Source organism: Botrytis sinoallii (genome assembly GCF_014898435.1).
Source record: "Botrytis sinoallii strain Bc 23 chromosome Unknown BSIN_003, whole genome shotgun sequence".
Taxonomy (NCBI): domain Eukaryota; kingdom Fungi; phylum Ascomycota; class Leotiomycetes; order Helotiales; family Sclerotiniaceae; genus Botrytis; species Botrytis sinoallii.
The window spans coordinates 2,050,667-2,069,079 of record NW_024066030.1 but is presented as its reverse complement, the minus strand read 5'-3'; the positions used below and the strand labels follow the sequence as shown (position 1 = coordinate 2,069,079).

At 42.6% G+C, this 18,413-nt stretch overlaps 8 protein-coding genes across 8 annotated transcripts; 5 read left to right on the top strand and 3 right to left on the bottom strand.

The window, feature by feature from the left end:
• Positions 1 to 241: 241 nt before the first annotated feature.
• Positions 242 to 1,247, bottom strand: EAF02_002307 (uncharacterized protein; the record flags this gene model as incomplete). The annotated part of the gene is made up of 2 exons (XM_038898355.1): positions 242 to 878; positions 1,078 to 1,247. The coding sequence occupies 2 exons, from the start codon at positions 1,245 to 1,247 to the stop codon at positions 242 to 244; spliced, it is 807 nt and encodes a 268-aa protein (XP_038762047.1).
• Positions 1,248 to 1,970: 723 nt separating this feature from the next.
• EAF02_002306 (uncharacterized protein) lies at positions 1,971 to 3,782 on the top strand (the record flags this gene model as incomplete). Its single annotated transcript, XM_038898354.1, has 10 exons — positions 1,971 to 2,000; positions 2,055 to 2,069; positions 2,129 to 2,185; positions 2,254 to 2,270; positions 2,323 to 2,352; positions 2,426 to 2,605; positions 2,658 to 2,740; positions 2,793 to 2,962; positions 3,013 to 3,691; positions 3,751 to 3,782. The coding sequence occupies 10 exons, from the start codon at positions 1,971 to 1,973 to the stop codon at positions 3,780 to 3,782; spliced, it is 1,293 nt and encodes a 430-aa protein (XP_038762046.1).
• Positions 3,783 to 4,750: 968 nt separating this feature from the next.
• Positions 4,751 to 7,174, bottom strand: EAF02_002305 (uncharacterized protein). The gene is made up of 3 exons (XM_038898353.1): positions 6,590 to 7,174; positions 6,361 to 6,524; positions 4,751 to 6,288 (listed from the first exon to the last, which is right to left on the bottom strand). Exons 1-3 carry the CDS (start codon positions 6,987 to 6,989, stop codon positions 5,326 to 5,328), a joined length of 1,527 nt encoding a protein of 508 aa, XP_038762045.1. The 5' UTR covers positions 6,990 to 7,174; the 3' UTR covers positions 4,751 to 5,325.
• Positions 7,175 to 8,708: 1,534 nt separating this feature from the next.
• On the top strand, positions 8,709 to 9,633 carry EAF02_002304 (uncharacterized protein; the record flags this gene model as incomplete). The annotated part of the gene is made up of 2 exons (XM_038898352.1): positions 8,709 to 9,185; positions 9,241 to 9,633. 2 exons carry the CDS (start codon positions 8,709 to 8,711, stop codon positions 9,631 to 9,633), a joined length of 870 nt encoding a protein of 289 aa, XP_038762044.1.
• A 532-nt stretch (positions 9,634 to 10,165) lies between these two features.
• Positions 10,166 to 10,546, bottom strand: EAF02_002303 (uncharacterized protein; the record flags this gene model as incomplete). Its single annotated transcript, XM_038898351.1, has 2 exons — positions 10,166 to 10,417; positions 10,474 to 10,546. 2 exons carry the CDS (start codon positions 10,544 to 10,546, stop codon positions 10,314 to 10,316), a joined length of 177 nt encoding a protein of 58 aa, XP_038762043.1. The 3' UTR covers positions 10,166 to 10,313.
• Positions 10,547 to 12,027: 1,481 nt separating this feature from the next.
• On the top strand, positions 12,028 to 12,907 carry EAF02_002302 (uncharacterized protein; the record flags this gene model as incomplete). The annotated part of the gene is made up of 5 exons (XM_038898350.1): positions 12,028 to 12,174; positions 12,228 to 12,264; positions 12,325 to 12,407; positions 12,461 to 12,787; positions 12,836 to 12,907. The coding sequence occupies 5 exons, from the start codon at positions 12,028 to 12,030 to the stop codon at positions 12,905 to 12,907; spliced, it is 666 nt and encodes a 221-aa protein (XP_038762042.1).
• A 2,418-nt stretch (positions 12,908 to 15,325) lies between these two features.
• EAF02_002301 (uncharacterized protein) lies at positions 15,326 to 17,471 on the top strand (the record flags this gene model as incomplete). Its single annotated transcript, XM_038898349.1, has 10 exons — positions 15,326 to 15,400; positions 15,456 to 15,540; positions 15,633 to 15,648; positions 15,722 to 15,979; positions 16,029 to 16,048; positions 16,136 to 16,780; positions 16,836 to 16,991; positions 17,053 to 17,263; positions 17,327 to 17,384; positions 17,445 to 17,471. The coding sequence occupies 10 exons, from the start codon at positions 15,326 to 15,328 to the stop codon at positions 17,469 to 17,471; spliced, it is 1,551 nt and encodes a 516-aa protein (XP_038762041.1).
• A 406-nt stretch (positions 17,472 to 17,877) lies between these two features.
• On the top strand, positions 17,878 to 18,144 carry EAF02_002300 (uncharacterized protein; the record flags this gene model as incomplete). Its single annotated transcript, XM_038898348.1, has 2 exons — positions 17,878 to 17,896; positions 17,978 to 18,144. 2 exons carry the CDS (start codon positions 17,878 to 17,880, stop codon positions 18,142 to 18,144), a joined length of 186 nt encoding a protein of 61 aa, XP_038762040.1.
• Positions 18,145 to 18,413: the final 269 nt, after the last annotated feature.

Sequence of the window (18,413 nt, the reverse complement as noted above, 5' to 3'; positions counted from 1 at the left end):
TGCAAGGCGCTTTAAGGCATAGTGTAGGGATTGGGAAAAGAACTTTGTGGCGCCTGGCGTTTGAAGGTATTATCGAGGCGTCGCATACTACTTGTAGTAGAGCGTGGAGTGGTTTAGCTGTTAAATAATGAGAATCTATGCGACCACTACAAGGGATCTTCGTCCATTCCAAATAAATATCTACGTTTAAATTCGATAGAATGAGATTCCTCATCTTCGTGCAGAGAGTATGCAGCGCTGATTACTTCAATTGCTCCAAACCCTCTGTGGGGTTTGGGCCACCTCTTTCTTTGCTGACCCTCTCGGCTCCACTGCCCTTCCATGCGCTCTCAATTAAACCAATAATATGCTCCATTCCGACTCCTCCTTTGACCTGAGCAAAGACAGTCGGGCCTCCTTCTCTCATCTTTCTCGCATCCCTATCCATAACATCCAAATCTGCACCCACGGCTTCGGCCAAATCTGTCTTGTTCACCACCAAAAGATCACTCTGAGTGATTCCTGGGCCTCCTTTTCTGGGGATCTTGTCACCTCCACTGACATCAATGACGTAGATGATGTAATCCGCCAGCTCTCTCGAGTAATTAGCGGCTAAGTTATCACCTCCTGATTCGATGAGTAATATGTCGGAAGTGAATTCACGGTGCAGATCTTCAAGAGCAGCAAGGTTGGCCGAGATATCTTCACGCACAGCTGCATGGGGACATCCACCGGTTTCGATGGCACGAATACGGGATGCAGGCAGGGCTTTGTGTTTGGTGAGGAACTCAGCGTCTTCTCGGGTAAAGATATCATTGGTAACGGCTGCGATTGAGTATTTTTCCCTGAGGGCATTGCAGAGTGCTAACATCAATGCTGTTTTGCCGGAACCTACAGGTCTGAACCATTGTTAGCAAATAAATCACTCACAGTGACTCCTCGAATGATGATAGCATAAATAAGGACGAGGGGATATTCAAACATGAAGCATTTGACAACAAAATTGTAACAATGTTCACGTGACTCAATTACCCCTCTAGGTCATGGAGGGGTTGTTTGGAGGAAAGGGCTTCACGAATGGAACTCGGGAACACGTACCCTCCAATACCAACAGTAAAAGCTCTCTCAGACCAATTTCTGCCCTCTATGATTGGCATTTCTCTCCCCATGTAACTACCAGGTCCATCGAGAATCTCATGAGTATGGCCATGGTCACCAGCTGGATGGTCGTGAGAGTGGGATGGACCTCCTTCGTGAGAGTGAGACATGATGAAGTTATGATATGGATAATTTATGGAAGAAAGTGTTAGAGAGATCACAAGCTGTTTGAAAAGTAACAGGTATGATATTACGATGTATTCCCAACAGATAAAAGGATTTTGTAATGATCTTCGAACTCAGCCTGTTGTAATTAATCTCCCAGTTGCAAAAAAGTTAAACCTAAATAGTCTCATGCAATGCGCCCCTCTTCATTGGCTTGTTAAGTTGTGTGATTATTTTTATACGATGAATGTACGGAGCAGGTAGACGACTACAATGTACAAACGAAGCACATGCTTTTGTTTATGGTATCTCCATGTTTGATAGGTCTTGATACTTGATCTAATCTACAATGAATGAGTGCTTCATGCGAAATGCGAATGAGAGACGGATGAAAAATGAATTGCTTCATTTCACGTGATTTCACAATGACTCAACGTCACACGCTGAAAAAAAATGCCCCGCCAATTTAGTGCTACAACAGTGATATAAAACCCCCACCATCCCACATCAATTAATTTCTGTTCCCTTAAGGTGCGTTCCGTCTCCACATCACTTAACACACAGAGTGCGGGAAAGGTTTCTAACAGCTCACAGGCATACAATTTCATTTCCAGAAAACGAATATTTACTTGTTGCTCCCATCAATTGATCCAACATTCCGACTTGGACGCGACTGTGAGGATTTCTATCACAGACTATCAACATAAACAATTTCAACGAATTTCAAGATGGCGACAGTTGTTCTTGGTGCTCAATGGGTACGTGCTTTCTGCGAAGATCTGCGGACATCAAATATTAACGTGCGAGTGTAGGGGGATGAAGGAAAGGTATGGCACATTGGACTGGGAGGATTCCATGTTTGGGAATTTAACTGAGGGTGGATTAGGGGAAACTTGTCGATGTCCTCTGTAGTGAGAAATTGAGATTGTGCTGTCGTGCACAGGTAAGTCTACCTCTTAAGTTCCTGGCGAATCCCCAAGAAATATGTGTCTAATATTCGATGAAATATAGGGCGGAAACAACGCAGGGTAAATTGACGCGATGAAAGAAACTGGGGAATCATCTAACTTACGATGACAGACACACAATTGTGGCCAATGGAGTGACATAGTGAGTCTCCATGAGAAGCGACTCTCAGAGTTCAAAATAATCTCGGACATTCGACTGATACAATATCGAACAGCGACTTTCACATTTTACCTAGTGGTCTCCTTAATCCCGACTGCCAGAATCTGGTAGGAAGTGGATGCGTAGTCCACATTCCTGGCCTCCTCAAAGAACTCGCCGCCATTGATGGCAAGATTCCAGTTCCAGCAGGCAAAAAGCCTCCTAGAGAGAGATTATTGATCAGTGACCGATGCCAGTAGGTTTTGCAATTTCCGGTATAACTGAGCATGTCTGACAACGAGCTACAGTGTCGTTCTCGATCTCCATCAGAAATTAGATGGACTCGAAGAAGCCGAACTCGGAGGTGGTAAAATAGGTACTACCGGAAAAGGTAATCTACTCTTCGGCTTATTTAGAGAACCCTCTTTTCTAACAAGCTAAAGGTATCGGTCCATGTTATTCAACAAAAATGGCCAGAAGCGGTGTCAGAGTTGCTGATATCTTCCGGGAGAGTTATTTCGAGGAGAAAGTTCGAAGCATGGCGGCTGGCGCCAAGAAAAGATTTGGGGACTTGTTGCAGTATGATGTCGAGGAGGAACTTGCTAGATTCAAGGTAAATTTGGCGATCCTGATCAAATGGTTTCGGTTTTGACATTTTTCCAGACCTACAGGGCTGAATTAGCAGACATGGTTATTGACCAACTTCCCCTACTTATCGACGCGCAGAAATCCGACGCACCTATGCTGATTGAGGGTGCAAATGCTATTATGTTGGACATTGATGCCGGTACATATCCATTCGTCACGAGCTCAAACACAGGTCTCGGTGGTATTTTCACCGGTCTCAGTGGTTTGAACCCAAGAAAGGTCAAGAACATCTACGGAGTGGTCAAAGCCTATACTACACGTGTGGGCGGTGGCCCATTCCCAACAGAAGATCTAGGAGAGGTCGGTACAACATTGCAAGAAGTTGGCAGAGAGTTTGGTGTGACGACTGGTCGTCGTAGAAGATGTGGATGGTTGGATCTAGTGGTTGTCAAATATTCGACGGCTATCAACAGCTACACCGCCATCAACCTCACAAAACTCGATATTCTTGATTCTTTCAAAGAAATCAAGGTTGCCGTCTCATATCGCGATCCCGCAACTGGCGAAACATTAGAGTCATTCCCTGCTGATCTCGAAAGACTGGAGACACTCGAACCACAGTATGTCACATTACCAGGTTGGAATCAACCTACCACTGGTTGCCGTAGCTACTATGATCTTCCATCTGCGTGTCGCAAATACTGCGAGTTCATTGAGAAAGAAGTTGGCGTTCCAATCAAATTCATTGGAGTTGGTGAGTGTTTTCTCCAATTATCTTTCAATCATATCGGATCGCTAACATAAAGATCACAGGTCCATCGAGAGATGATATGATCACAAAATAGATCACAGGTTTTGCTTTCTACCTTTTACGAGTACCCTTGTATGTTCCTAAAGATAAAAAATTAGATCTTGGTAGCAATAGATAGACACTGCAATTTAGTTTCATTTCAATTTATCCATTCATTGGGCCTTTGCGTGTCATAATCTACGTGCGAAGACCTCGGCGCGTACTTCCAGCAAAGTGCAATGGGGAATATGTTTCGGTCATTGTTACACATCTCCTACCCCTTTTCGGGACCTTCATTATCCTTGTAAAATGGGCACCTTCGTGAGCTTTCGCCGAATTTTCGTTCTGTTGTTCGCAGGGTTGCACTGCTTTCCTTGGTAACATCTGTCAGAATCGGATCAAACGAGTAAAAAGCTTTGCATCGCTAAGGCCATTCCACACGCCCCATCTGCTTTGCAAGCTTAGCGTGATTAGGAGATGAAGTCATTTTGCAGTTATGAGTTTCTTTGAGAAGAAATTAAACATGTTCATAACTTTTAAAGCTTTTCTAGCTTTGAGGGTATCAAACAGGCCCTGATACTCCTTGCTGCAATTAAAGGCTACAAGACGTCACTTAGTGAGTTTGATGGCAATCTAATTCTGGCCTCGCCACTTTGTGTGGATTGATAGGAAGAGCTCAACCATATAACATCTATGCTCTGATATAATTCGCATTCTCAGTGGCATTCCGGATGGCCTCTCACGGAAAGGTATCTAATTCCCCATCTCTAGGTGTGAGCCCCCAGAATTCCAAAAGATAGATCAAAAGCGGGAACGTACAATGCTGCAACAAAGGTCTTCACGCCTGTATCAGATGCATTTTACTTAGTTATACTAAGTATCATGAATAGTATAATTAAATACTCTCGGTTGCTATTCGCTAGGTTGACAAAAACAAAATTCTATGGCGAAGAGCGTGGTTTGAATCTACGTGAAACCTAGGGATCATTTATTATATCAACCGGGTCGGAGCTTCACTGAGTATACCATCTCAACACTATTGTGCTGTTCCTTTTTCTGCCTGAGAGGCGTCCCGGGGGAAGAAGGACATGTGTGACCGATCCTCTCCAGCTGCCACTTGTAATCCTGGACTGGATTCCACACTCTGATTGTTGTATCAGCATGTAAATAGAGAGAAGGCGATCACGTGGACCTTTTTCGATCAAAAATTTATGGTCTGGTTTATGAATCATCTTCAGGATTGAATTTCAAAGCTAGAGGTACATCGTTGGGTTCGACTTTTTTTTAATAGCCTTCTCTGATGTTGCTATATTTGTGTGAAGTGTTACCAAAAAGGTACTTTTCTCAAATCAACACATGCCATTTGCCAAGATAGCCGTTGCCATCAGTCAAATCTTAAATGATTCATTATATGACAAATTAGCCATGTCAATATTGATGGAACAAAATCTAGACAGAAGGGCAATTTAAAGATCTGTTTATCCTGCATGCGTCATATTCATTGGAACAAGAAGAAGTGAATTTGTCTTCAATAGACATTACAGGTGATGTTTACTTGACTCGGACTGATTTATTGAATGTCTTCCATGGCTCAAGAATTAATTGACATATTTGACAGCAATCTTGGCACCGTTCTTGCTTTCCACGGTCATAGTAACGCGTTCAAGGTATTCAAAAACCTCGTCCCTATTTTCGATGAGCTGGATTTCTTGCGCCAATCGAACCAGAAGATAGGACAGTTGGATCAAAACTTGGTTCTGAGCAGGACACATTCTGATGCCTCCCAAAAATGGCTCGTATTGCCATTTCGCCTCCCAGAGTGGGCGGTTGACATCTAGCCATCGATCTGGTCTAAAGATATCTGCATCTGCTCCCCATATGGTAGGATCTCTTTGCAATGTGTAAAGATCCAACTCGACCACAGTACCCTTGGGTACAAAGATTGGGAACCGACCATCTTCCCCACCTCCTTTCGGTAGCACTGTATCTTTCAAAGATATCTTACCTAATCTCGAGGCGGCTGGATGCAAGCGTAAGGACTCGTTGATTATGGCCTTGGTAACCTTCAATGATCGTAGAAATTCAAATGACAATGCTTGAGTTGCACTGATACTATCAACCTCCGCTTTGAGCTTTTTCCATTCTGCGGGGTGACGAGCAAGTTCGAATATGATATCCCCAAAAGCGATCGCAGCTGTATCTCGAGCGGGGAAGAAAACATTAATAATATGCATGCGGAGGTCATAGGGGTCTTGGGTTATCTTCGCCATCTCTTCGAGGAGAACATATCTTTTGGGCCCCGCTTCTTTGTCTGCGCTGCGTTGCTTCTCCAAGGCTAATGACACACGTTTATCGACGAATGCGTGGACATTGGTATAGGCTTCTTTCCACCAGGGATCGAAGTAAAGAGGCCACCGAATAGGTCGAAAGATCAGAAGTAACGCCAGCCCCAAAAGAGAGCGGTCAAATGATTTCATGAACACATCCGTTGCGACGGGTGTCTGTTCCGCGAGGCATTCTGTCGAGTCACCAAACAAGAACTCCGTCGATGTATCGAGGAACTATTCGATAGCTTGTCAGTAAGTTTCGTGCTTCACGTTGATTTACACCGGAGTGTCACTTAGACGACTTACCAATCGTTTGACTAGAGGAAGCATGTCAAAGGTTGAGCCATCTTTCGGGATATGTGTCAAAAATCGCGCAACGTGACTTTCAAAGTTTTCCAGATCCGCGATTTCAGCTCTGCTGAAGGTCGGTCGAACAAGTGATCTTGAATGCTTCCAAAATTCACCATCCTCTGGAATTGAACAATAGTTAGCGGCTTTAACAATCGCATTTCTTTGTATCTGGGCTCAACAATACCTGTGAAAATTCCACGACCGAGGAAGGGGATGCCGATGGTTCCCCTCATGGGACCCACGCCCCAATCGTTGAAGGACGACGTACAAATTGCTTGGATATTTTCTGGTTGAGATGTCTGAAGCTCTGTACCCAATGAATTCACCAAGAATGTCTGTCCATACTTTCGATGGAGTGCTCTGTACGCTTCTGAACGACGTCCTGCTGCGTCTGCCATTTGGATCTGGATAAATGTGTCAAGACCCAAGATTGGGTCCCAGCTTTGCACCCTGGGAATAGATTTACAGCCATGGACTCGAATTGCTTCTGCAGCTCTTCTGTTTCTGGTCCATGTGACAAGAATATAGTAGGATGTAAAGGTTGCAAGAAAAATAGTGCCAACAATAGTCAATGGCGACGACATTTTTTGGTGCCCAAAAACTTAGATGAAAGAAGAAGTTTGAAGAGGAACTACGATGGAAACCCTCTATGCTGCGTAGAACCCGGCGGAATTTGTCATGAGGCGGGGCTGTAGTTTGGTATGCACACACATTTGTGATCTTACTTACCACCCTGCTAGTCGTGCGGCAAAGCATTTGGAAATAGAACTAATATTATCAGGGGCGATACGTTACAACGGAAGGCTACCTGGTCTAGTTCTTCCGGACACTTCCATTAAAACAATGCTGCATGTCATCGTAGCACCAGCTGCGGGGAAGGAAAAGCAAGGCTCCACCCGAAACCTCCACCCCTGGCAAAGAAAGATGACTAGGTATTTACTCAAAATTCTTGCGTAGATCTTCGATACATGCAAGCAAATCCTCAGTACACAATTATGAACTCGCTTTCATGGCCAGCAGTTTCAAAACAAATTTTACAACTCAATTTTAATATAGAAACAGGTTTTGATAATATTTAATGAAAGATAATTAAGCTCAGTCTGTACGGCTATTGCAGCCTATCATGACCCCCATTCAATAGGGGCAAATTGGGGAACTTCACAGGGGTCTGGCAATATCACTTCTGCGGATATGCTAACAGTTGGTTAGTGAATCATCACAGTCTACGTACATGCGTCGCTCGTAATAGCTGTATGATTTACCCGTCTGGTTTCCTGTTCGACAAGCTGTAGCTGGGTGGCCCATCAAAACGTACTGGTAGATGGACCGTTTTAGGATGCTTGCTGTTTTATATGTGAGCAAATTAACAAGTTGGAGACCTGGACAGAGGCTGTTCTGCTGTCCCAAACTTAGCCAGTTGAATTTTTCTTTACAGTTTGTAAATACTATTACAATATTCGTGTGTATGTGGCAAATCTCACTTTATTCCTCAACTAGGGAGCGTCTTCTTGAAGAAGCTTCGCATCGTCGTTGTTTGAAACTGCCAACTTGCAGATAACTTTAGACCACGACATTCTATTACCAGAGTATCTCAAAACCACCTTGCAACATTAAATTATCACCGTCAACTATTAACCAACTTCAGTGCGCTTGCATAACGTCCTTCCGCGGCGAAGATTGCACCGCTCCCCTTTTCCACCTCGCCGCTGAGTAGAACCATAAAAAAACCGACACACGCGTATATCTTAGCCAATAACTTTGATCCTAATGGAGTTGGGCCAATAACACCTTCAAGGATCAGACCATTTCAATTCGTTGAAGAACGAAATCCAAAATTAAATTGTGCATAATTTTTCAAAAATCATACTCTACTTTTACTTCGAGGGACAGTGAGTGCATCATTGACAACCACACTTCTCCGGAAGCCGGCACCAATATGATGCTTTGGTTTAGATTATGGTGACAACGGGCTCGTGGATGACTATCAGGTGGTTAAAAATGGCATTTCCATCTGTTATTCTTGATTTCTGTGGCCCCATTGGTAGATGATAACGGCAATTACATGAGGACGACTTGTAACTTATTCCAGCTTGTAACAGGAGATTTATGCATCCAGGCGGCGGCTCAAGCTTGCTAAGAAGTTTCCTTCCTCCAATTCGGTCATACGATAACCCTCAGCTTTGAGGGCGCTGTCCAGTCCCTACCAAGACCAGGCAGTTATCCCCTTGGCCTTGAACTTTCTTCTACTCATACTTCTTTTCAATCCCTACTCCAGCAACTACTTGATTCTTAAGAAATTCGTCATGGCTGCCAATTCTGCTGAATATGAACCTTTCTTGGAGCAAGAGTCCAAAAGAACGAGCATGGACTCTCAAGGCTTTGTAAAACACCAAGCGGTACCTGAAAATAGGTGGATTGTGAAAGTCCTTGCAGTCATCGCTGTTTTCTCCACTTTCGGCAATGTCGCCTGGGTTATTCAGACCTTTCAAACATCATCTGCAAAGCCTTGGGACAATCTCAAATATGAAGGTCACGAACAAAGTCGTTACGCTGGCCTTGTTCGCGATATCCCAACACCCTTTAGAGACGACCTGATCTTCTCTCCTCAAAACCGTTCTTTGTCGGATGCTGCTTGGGAAAACTGGGTTGTCGATCCAGGAATTGTGGCATTGCCTCATGACTGGGTCAAGGGGAAGATGCTTTCACGAGCCCAGCACTGGCCCTGGGATGGGGATAAAGGTGTATATCTTTTGAATGGTTTCCACAATATTCACTGCTTGGTAAGGCACAAGGCTCAGACATCTAAAGAAGGGCCACACTAACCTGGGCGTTCAGCAATTGATTCGTAGATCACTCATCGATGCCGAAGGAAGAAAACCGGACGATGATCATTATTTGGCCGCCCCTCTTGAACACAATCTACACTGCATTGAAGCTCTTCGTCAGGATGCTATGTGCAACGCAGATGATACTCCACGCTATTCAGGCTACTCGGCAAAAGAAGCTTCGGGAGTCATGCAAACAAGAATGTGTCGAAGTTGGGATAAGCTTGAGGCCTGGGCTCGAGACCATACCGCTTGTTACCGCGATGTTGGTCGAAACGTCGAAGGCTTTCCCATGATTGAAAAGTTCAAGTTTTGTCCCCCGGGCTACGTATTTTCTGCGACAGGAAGTCCCATGGCTCCATGGGACACTGGATCAGGTCTTTCTATGCCTGGCGATGAGTAAATTTGGGGAATTTGGGGATTTGGTGCTGAGAGATTGGTGGAAATTTTTCATTCTAATTCGCTCGCTCAGCATATTGTACAGAATAACTGATGTGTCTGAATAAATCAAGCTAGCTATAGGTAGCCTAAAGCTTTTGAACCAACTGGTTAGTACCTACCTAGATAGTTTTCGTTTTATACCTAGGCAGAAATGTTTTGGTTGGTAGAAGAAAGGCGGTGAGAATCTTGAATACAATTTGTGCATAGACTACCTAGGTACTAGACTAGCATTGTCCCAACAACATGCACAGTGAAATCACACCTTCAAGTTTTCTAGTACAATAATAATTGTGCCTTCATCAAAGCAACTTATCATGAGATTTCTAAAGTACCACGATTTCCCGCAATTTGGATGCCAAATAGAAAAGCAACACATGTCACAATATTAGCGTCGATTGTCTTCCTGCTCTGTCAGACCCAAAGACCTTCGACATCTATATTGACACATGTCAGGGTTCAATTTACGAATCGCGCAATTATCATAGAGGAATCAGTCCAAAAGGCAAAATCAATCAAATTTGGCATTACTGCCCTCAACTACTACTAGGTCTCGACTAAATCCTTCCCAAATACTCCACTTGGGATGAGATTGTATCGACTATTGAAGGTGCAATTTCTTCATCCTTCTCGTTACATATAAATTCAAGCATCACGCTTGAAGAATCCTCCAAGGTAGTCCTCGGGGGCCTTCTCTGCATCACGCTTGAAGAATCCTCCTAGGTATTCTTTGGGTGCTTTTACGGCATCTTCTACCCATCAGTAACACTCTTGCTTCACGTGTATGGTTAAAGTTAATACATACCAGACGGGACGGGGGCTGCAAATACTACCATTGCAGATGCAAGGTAGAGCATGACTGAAGTCGCGAACTTCATATTGGTATTTGACTGAGGTTGAGATATTACTATCTGAAGTCTAACCACGCGTCAGATATGGATAAAGAATTGGACGAGTTTAATATTACCTAGGTGGGGTTGGTCTTAAAAAAGGAAGTAGAAGCAAACGGTGAATGTGTTTACTTCATTACGAAATAGTTCAGCGCCCATCGGACATTATATAATTTTTGAGCGTGTCTGCAGAGAATTTCTCAGCATGCAAGGCATAGTGCCTCATCAGTGGTATCCAACAGCAGAATCTGTCATGCGGATTAATTCTTTCAAGTTGATGTTTCTATCATTCTCTCGTAACGGCAAATCCACAAACTTCACAGGAAAAGTTTGGGCTCCAAATTTAGCTGGCATATGTTACAGATAGTAATCGGTTATTATTGGTCCCAACTGTTAGCAACGCAAACTGATGAAGAAATTCAATATTGGTGCCGTAATATCACAGGTGTTTACCTTTTTTGGGCTAGGTTGTAGATGATATGTACGCGTCTATGATCTTATTGAAAGAAGTTGGAAGAAGTATGGTTACTGTCGATCTATTCTGATCGCAACAACCCATCGTATTAGGCCTGAAGTCACGCAAATACATTCTCGCTGGTGCGAACCCCTTGTAGTTCAGGATATGTAACCCACCTCAGTAAACCAAACTGTCGGTACTATTTATGACAACACCTACTTAGAAAATCAAGCCACATTCACAGCGCTTCAAGTATTCAATTTTGCCTGGCTGAATATACTTGGACTACGGAACACAACAGTATGAAGCCGCCAGCCAATGATCATTTTTCTTTCGCCTGTAACCCTGTGAGTGTGCTACTACTTTTGTTAGGTCCACCCACACTCTGGAAACGTATTAGGAAGGTTCTCATGCAAATGTTTCACTACCATTAATTGCTCCTGGCAAATTCTTCACGAAAAGATCCACCTTCGGGTTGCCTTATTCTGCGATTTTGTGCCTTCCATACGCATATTATTGTTCATGGGGGGAAAAGTTGGGGTGGGGAGAACATTCCCTGTTATTACGTTGCAGGAAATAATTTCTTCAATCCTCAAGGTCTGCAATACGACCATCAAATTTACATCCCCGCCATCGATGGGTATCTGTCGGGATATCGATCATGTGATCTAAAGAGGGCACCGTATTGCACTAGCGTATACACTAGCGCTAGCACTTCTATTATATTAATTACTAGCTTCCTATAGATAATAATGATGAAGGACGAATACAACCATAATAGACTAAAGTACTTTACACTTATCAACCAAGTTGATACCAACAGTATCCCACCATCTGGAAGGATGCGTGAGAAGATGCAATCCTTCTTTCTAATGAAGATTTTCACATCCCAACATTATACATTGCTGTAATAAAATGCATTGCTCCGTACCTTTCATGTCATTAATTCTTTACTCTTATGTGCAATCATTTTTTATTGTGCCCATCAATATTTAGCCCCAAATCACCAACCATGTCAAGTACCTCGCCTCAAGGGGTGATCGCATGCAATACAATTCTCCCAGTCTTGGGTATTGCTGCGGTCGGTCTCAGGTTTTATGTGCGATCACAACAGAAGGTGGCCTTGAAAATCGATGATTGGCTGCAAATTCCAGCGCTGGTAAGTCTTGAGTCAAATCGCCATCACAGTGGTAGCTTTCTGACTTTACACAGGTTCTCTTCATCGGAATGGCTATCGCTGCATTATATGGTACGTAATCGACTTTGCTCCCAGAATTATCCCAATACAATAATCCTAATACCAACGAAGGAGTATCTCATCGCGCCTTTGGATACCCCACGCCGCAATTGCCCCCTAGCACACCCGCAGCATCTTTGCTTCTTTGTGAAAAGGTTAGAAAGCGCTTTTCAGTTTACCACACTTCGACTGATGAATATATGTTTAGTTGTGGTATAATATACAAATCTTACAGATCTGGGCTTTAGCTTCTATTAAAACAGCAGCGATATTCTTCTATCGTCGAATATTCGTCCCGTCAGCAAGAAACAGTGTTCTCAATTGGATATTGTTGGGATCCATTGGGATCATCATTGCTTGGGCCATCGGCTTCACAGCTTTTTCGGTTGCCGCATGTGGGTCTCATCTCACGGCAGCTTGGTCGGGATACATTGGCTTTGCAACATACTGTTTGAGGACAGAAAAATTTGAGCAAGCTTATGCTATCTCTGATTTTCTGCTCGACACTTTTGTCCTCGCGGTCCCTTTACCATCGGTAAGTTTTAGAGTCGTCTTAAATCTTATTTCTAATATAGATATGTAGATATGGTCTCTTCACATGAACATAATCCGCAAAATCAGCGTCACAGCCGTATTCATGTTTGCCTTAATGTGAGTTGTCATATATTTTGCTGTATATGAACCATTACTGATGTCGCTCATAGTGGTTACGGGGCTGCCATCGCTCGCCTGGTCAATTTCGTCCAAAGTGCCAATAACTCGTTAACGAATATGCTACCATGGTAGGGTGGCAGAATCCGTGGTTGACAAATAAATCATTTTGTTAATTGTATTAAAAATTTCAATAGTTAATATTATATTGAAAAAATGGGTTATACAGTATTAATGTGATTAATTTTTATATATATATATGATTAGAAATTTTTACTTTAAAAGGAATTAGAGAAATTTTCGAAATTTATTGATTTTTCAAAATTTATTGATTTTCGAAAGTTTTGGCCTAAGGCTATTTACAAATAAAAAAGTTTATTTGTATTGAATTCGATTAATAATCGATTTCAAAATATAATTATATATATTAGAATTGATTAAGATTCTTGTTTAAATAGTATATTCTGTACTGTATAGCACAGTGGTAAAGCTTTTGATTGAAGAATAAATCGAAAGTGAAGTGAGTGATTTGTGAATAGACCCCCCTTTAGACTTTCGGCTAATACTTTCTGTTCACTTATTCCACCCTTTAGCTTTTATGCTCGTTTCTTTCTTCTTTTAGTTTCTACGCTTACTCCCTTTTTTCTCTTAGCTCTTTTGCTTATTCCTCTCCTCTTCCTAGTTTTTATGCTTGCTCCCTTTCCGTCCACTTTTCCTAAAGTCCTTTAACTGAAAGGCCTTTATTTTCTTTATATTTATTAAATATCAATAATAAACAATTGTCATTTTGAACTGAAAAAATTTGTTGGTAACGAAATATATATTTCGTTAGGGACGAACAAAGTTTGAATTCAATAATGTACATATCAAATATTTATATGGAGATTTATACTGATATTTTATTCGTATATAGGTATTAACTCTGCCATCACAGGGCCAGACGTTCAATGTAAGTAAAATATAGCTTATTTGTGCTTATCTAATAACCCGATCTAACCATGGAGTACCCCAGGATACTCAGGCGGTATGGTTTTCCGCGCTTGAGACAGGGTTTTCCATCTTTGCCTTGAATCTACCTGCCATTTGGCCTCTACTATCAAAAGTTTCCATTGAGTCTATCGTGAATAGCGTACGCAGTATTGTATCTTTAAGCAGTAACAATGCTTCTAGAAATAGATCATACAATGAAATTGCTGGTGCAGGGAAGCAGGACCCTACAGCAGTGAGCACAGATAATATTGAGCTTGTTCCGCAAATCCCAGGCGCTGAATATAAAACTACAACGGAAGGGGACTGGCAGAGTTCTGCAAACTCTGGTTCCCGCCAACGTTTAGATCTTGAAGACGGCATACATGTACACAGAAGTGTGGATATTACCGCTGGAGCAAGAACTGAGGTATAGACAATTATCCAGTGAACTATCAAGGAGGTTGAATTGGACGCTTATCACCTCGAGTGAAAATCTCCCTCGGGATATCGAATCGGGCATGAATCTGGTAATTTCTGAAATAGGAGCTGACGGAGGATCAGGTAATGGTCGGGGGAATGAATTAATGGCTGAAGCTTTGTTTGGGTATGCTATGTGTAGACAATTTGTTGACTTTCTAATACAACTATGTTTTTCCTGAGCTCTGTCACTTCTTCTCCCTAGATTGAACCATCTCAAATACGATGTAGCTTTGTGACTAAAAGAAGATATCGGGCTATGTTGTAGAATTTCGTCGGAACGGCAAAATCGGGGCACACTACTATCAATAACCACAGTTCATCGACCCTGTCAGCATTAGATATAAATACCACCTAGACTTCGAGTCATTCCCACAAGCAGACTTCAAGATTTTGATCTACAACATGATTAAGGATAGTGGTTGGATGAATTTTAATTTTGCTAAATTGCAGGGTTCACATCAATATCACAACACATCAGAAATACATACATGCAACGGTTTCATCAACATGACCCACCTGCAGGCAAGAACGCATGGAATCAGCTCGAGTTTAAGGATTCAGTACTTGATTCGCGGCAGTTGAGGTGTTATCATTATTCCAAGACTCTTTAGTCCTCAATTGCATCAAATGGTTTGAGCGGAAGGCTACTTGCATGTAATGATATCTCTGTGCCTCAAAGAAGGTGTTTCTGCCACGGATATTGCCTTTCATTTTCGTATCCTCAAGTCTTTACTGGTCATAATCTTATGGAAAAATACTGTTATTGGGAGACTTTGTCCCCCAAACTTTGATGCCGAAAGGGCTGCGATCCCTCTTTTGCAATCCGAGACAGATTATAATTCTTCACTGCACAAAAATCACAGCTTTGCTTACAGTCTTTTCGGTTTCTTCTTCAAACAACGCTTCTTGTGTCAACCAATACCAATTACTGTCGTCTCGAGATTTCGAGTTATAATCAATCATCATCGTTAACATGACTGACATTCAAAAAGAAGAAAAGCAGCAAGAGGATTCGCAGGCTTCGACACGAACTGCGAGCGGTATATCTGTTAGTCTGATCTTTTTATGACTTTCATTATTCACCATCTTGCTGATCAATACAGTGGTATCTCGTGGTTGCGGCGACGCTGGCAAGCATTCTTCTATATTCTTTAGACAACACCATAGTTGCAAACATCATTCCAGTATGTCATACAACTACCTGACACCAGATCAGAACTTGAAACGCTGACTGTTTTCTTCGGCTATCGTCACTGATCTCAACAATACAACTGATATAGCCTGGCTCTCGGTAGGGTGAGTTGCATTCTGATTTGCTTCATGAACTAGTTTACAAACCGCAACTAACAGAGATTCGCAAACATTGTAGTTTCATGATAGGAGGACTCTGTGTCGCCCTTCCACTTGGAAAACTGTACGGGATTTTGAACATCAAATGGCTTTACATATTCTCCGTTATCCTATTTATGGGTGGTTCGGCTCTATGTGGAGGTGCTCCAAATATGCCCGCAATGATCGTGGGACGAGTACTCGCTGGAGCTGGCGGTAATGGTATGAATACCGGAGTCAACACTCTGTACTCGATGAACACAACAGAGAAACAGCGCCCGATGTATATGGCACTAGTGTAATTTACCATCGATCTTTATGAGCTATCCAGACTGACAGTATCATAGTGGCCTTACGTATGGTATAGGTATTGCTTTTCCCTGAAACAATCACTGAATAAAATGGAGCTCCTACTGCCAAGCAAGACCCAGGGCTAATGGCAATCTCAACTTAGGAACAGTCATTGGTCCTGTTATAGGCGGTGCGTTTGCAAGCTCCTCTGCTACTTGGCGTTGGGGATTCTACATCAATCTTGTGATTGGCGGCATCTTCGCTCCAGTGTATATTTTCCTGTTGCCATCATCAAAAGCAAACCCAGAGTCACTCCTGTCGCAGCGCCTCCATGGGTTCGACTACGTTGGAACAGTTCTTCAAGCAGAATCTCTTGCTTGCACGGTTATGGCCATAAATTTTGGCGGAATTCTATATGAATGGTCGTCTGGAAGAATAATAGCCATGTTCGTGATCGCAGGAGTTCTGGTCCTACTCTTTGCGGTCCAACAAAGCCACACGTTGCTCACTTCGGCAACAACTCGAATATTTCCAGTTCATTTCCTCTCGATTAAAGAACCCGTCTGTTGTTTTATTCTCATGGCTGCCTGCAGCAGTGGGACATTCCTGGTAATGTACTATACTCCGCTCTACTTTCAATTTGCCAAAGGAGTTTCATCGCTCCACTCCGGTGTAAATTTACTCCCCTTCATAGTTACTACTACGGTTGCGATTATGGCCAACGGAGCCATTTTGTCTAAAACCGGATACTATAAGCCATGGTATATCTGTGGAAGCGCCTTGGCTCTTGTCGGCGGTGCCCTCATGTGTAAGCTTAAGTCCAGGCACATTTCTCAGCCACCTTAACTCAATCATCTATATAGCTCATGTCAGTCACAACACAAAAAATGCGAGTATTTATGGCTTGGAGGTACTTCTTGGTCTAGGTTTTTGTAGTTGGCTGCAAACGTCCTACTCGGTCATCCAGTCAGTGTTGGATCCGAGCCAAGTTGTTCATGCGGTCACCTTTATTGTGTTCGGTAAGTGATCATTCAATAAACTCCAATTCTATGCAAGCGAATCAACTCACAATTGCTAAAGCTCAGTTGCTTGGCCTTGCCATATCATTGTCTATAGCCGGAGCTATTTTTGTAAACTCTTCCCTCCATGGACTCGAAAATGTACTACCCACTACACCAGTGAAAGAAATACAATTAGCCATCTCAGGGGCCAGTGGTACTTTCTTTGAGACGCTAAAACCAGCAGCACAAGAAGCCTGTTTGGAGGTTATAATCTCTTCATTGCGAAAAGTGTAAGTGAACCATCCTGCTACTTCTTCGTCCATCTAATACCATGACTTTCTAACTCTTGTTAGGTACATTCTAGTATACATCGCAGCAGCAATAGGTTTCGTGACTTCACTGTTCCTCTCCGTAAGTCAGGACTGGTTTCCATTGAATTCTATGAATGTATGCTGACCATTCATCTATCAGAATCGGAGAATGGCGATCCAAGTCTAGATGTGCAACTTCTTGTTTACAAGACGTTGGCATCCTATATTGATCACAGTTTGCTTTTGATTCCGGCTCGTTTTCGGGGTCGGTAATGCTGCCTGCCTCGGCGTTTTCTTGCCGGTCTACTACTCTTTGCCGTTCACTCTTCTCTTGACTTAGTTTTTATGGACCAGGGATTCTAGTCTATACTCGGTCGAGGTTTTCTACGCATACTATTTCTACTCTCGCGTCCTTGAGGAAATCCCTTTTTGGAGATATCTCCGGCGTGCCTGAATTAGTTGATAGTTTATATGCGGGGTAAATTTAGACTTGTACTACGTGAAAGTACCGGGTGAGATAGTAGAAGCATCGAGAACATGAAGTACTATTCGTTTTAATTCATTAGCCTTTCTTTTCTTCAGCTTCGATCCACATGTCTCGTTGTCCGGGATGTATGTATGAATGATATTCACCATTTTAACATTTCAAGCCATCTAGAACTCACTTTATTCCCATTTTATTTCTACTTGTAGTACAACATATCCCTTGCTTATCATTGTGTTATATGCCACAAGATAATACCGCGGCTTCAGAATATCCCTCCTCATCAGCCCCTCTCCTCATAGCAAGCCCATTCAATTCACCAGACAATATATGCGCCCAATTGAACGGTTCAGCTCCCCGATTGAAGATAGTTTAATCAGGATCAACCTATAAATCAACCCTATTCCTCTTTCCCCAGACTTTCTATGCAGTCAAGGATACCAAGATCTCGCTATTGTAAATGGGTAATTTCCGTGCGCTGTGCTGGCGAGAAGAAACCCGAGGTTACACATTTGTATTGACAGGTATAACTGATAGGTATATATGGACTTAGCTATCTCATCTCATCTTATTAGTACATTAGCCATTCACAATCTGACATCCATTCACTCTTGCATCTACCAATACCCCGCTCTCTTATTTCTA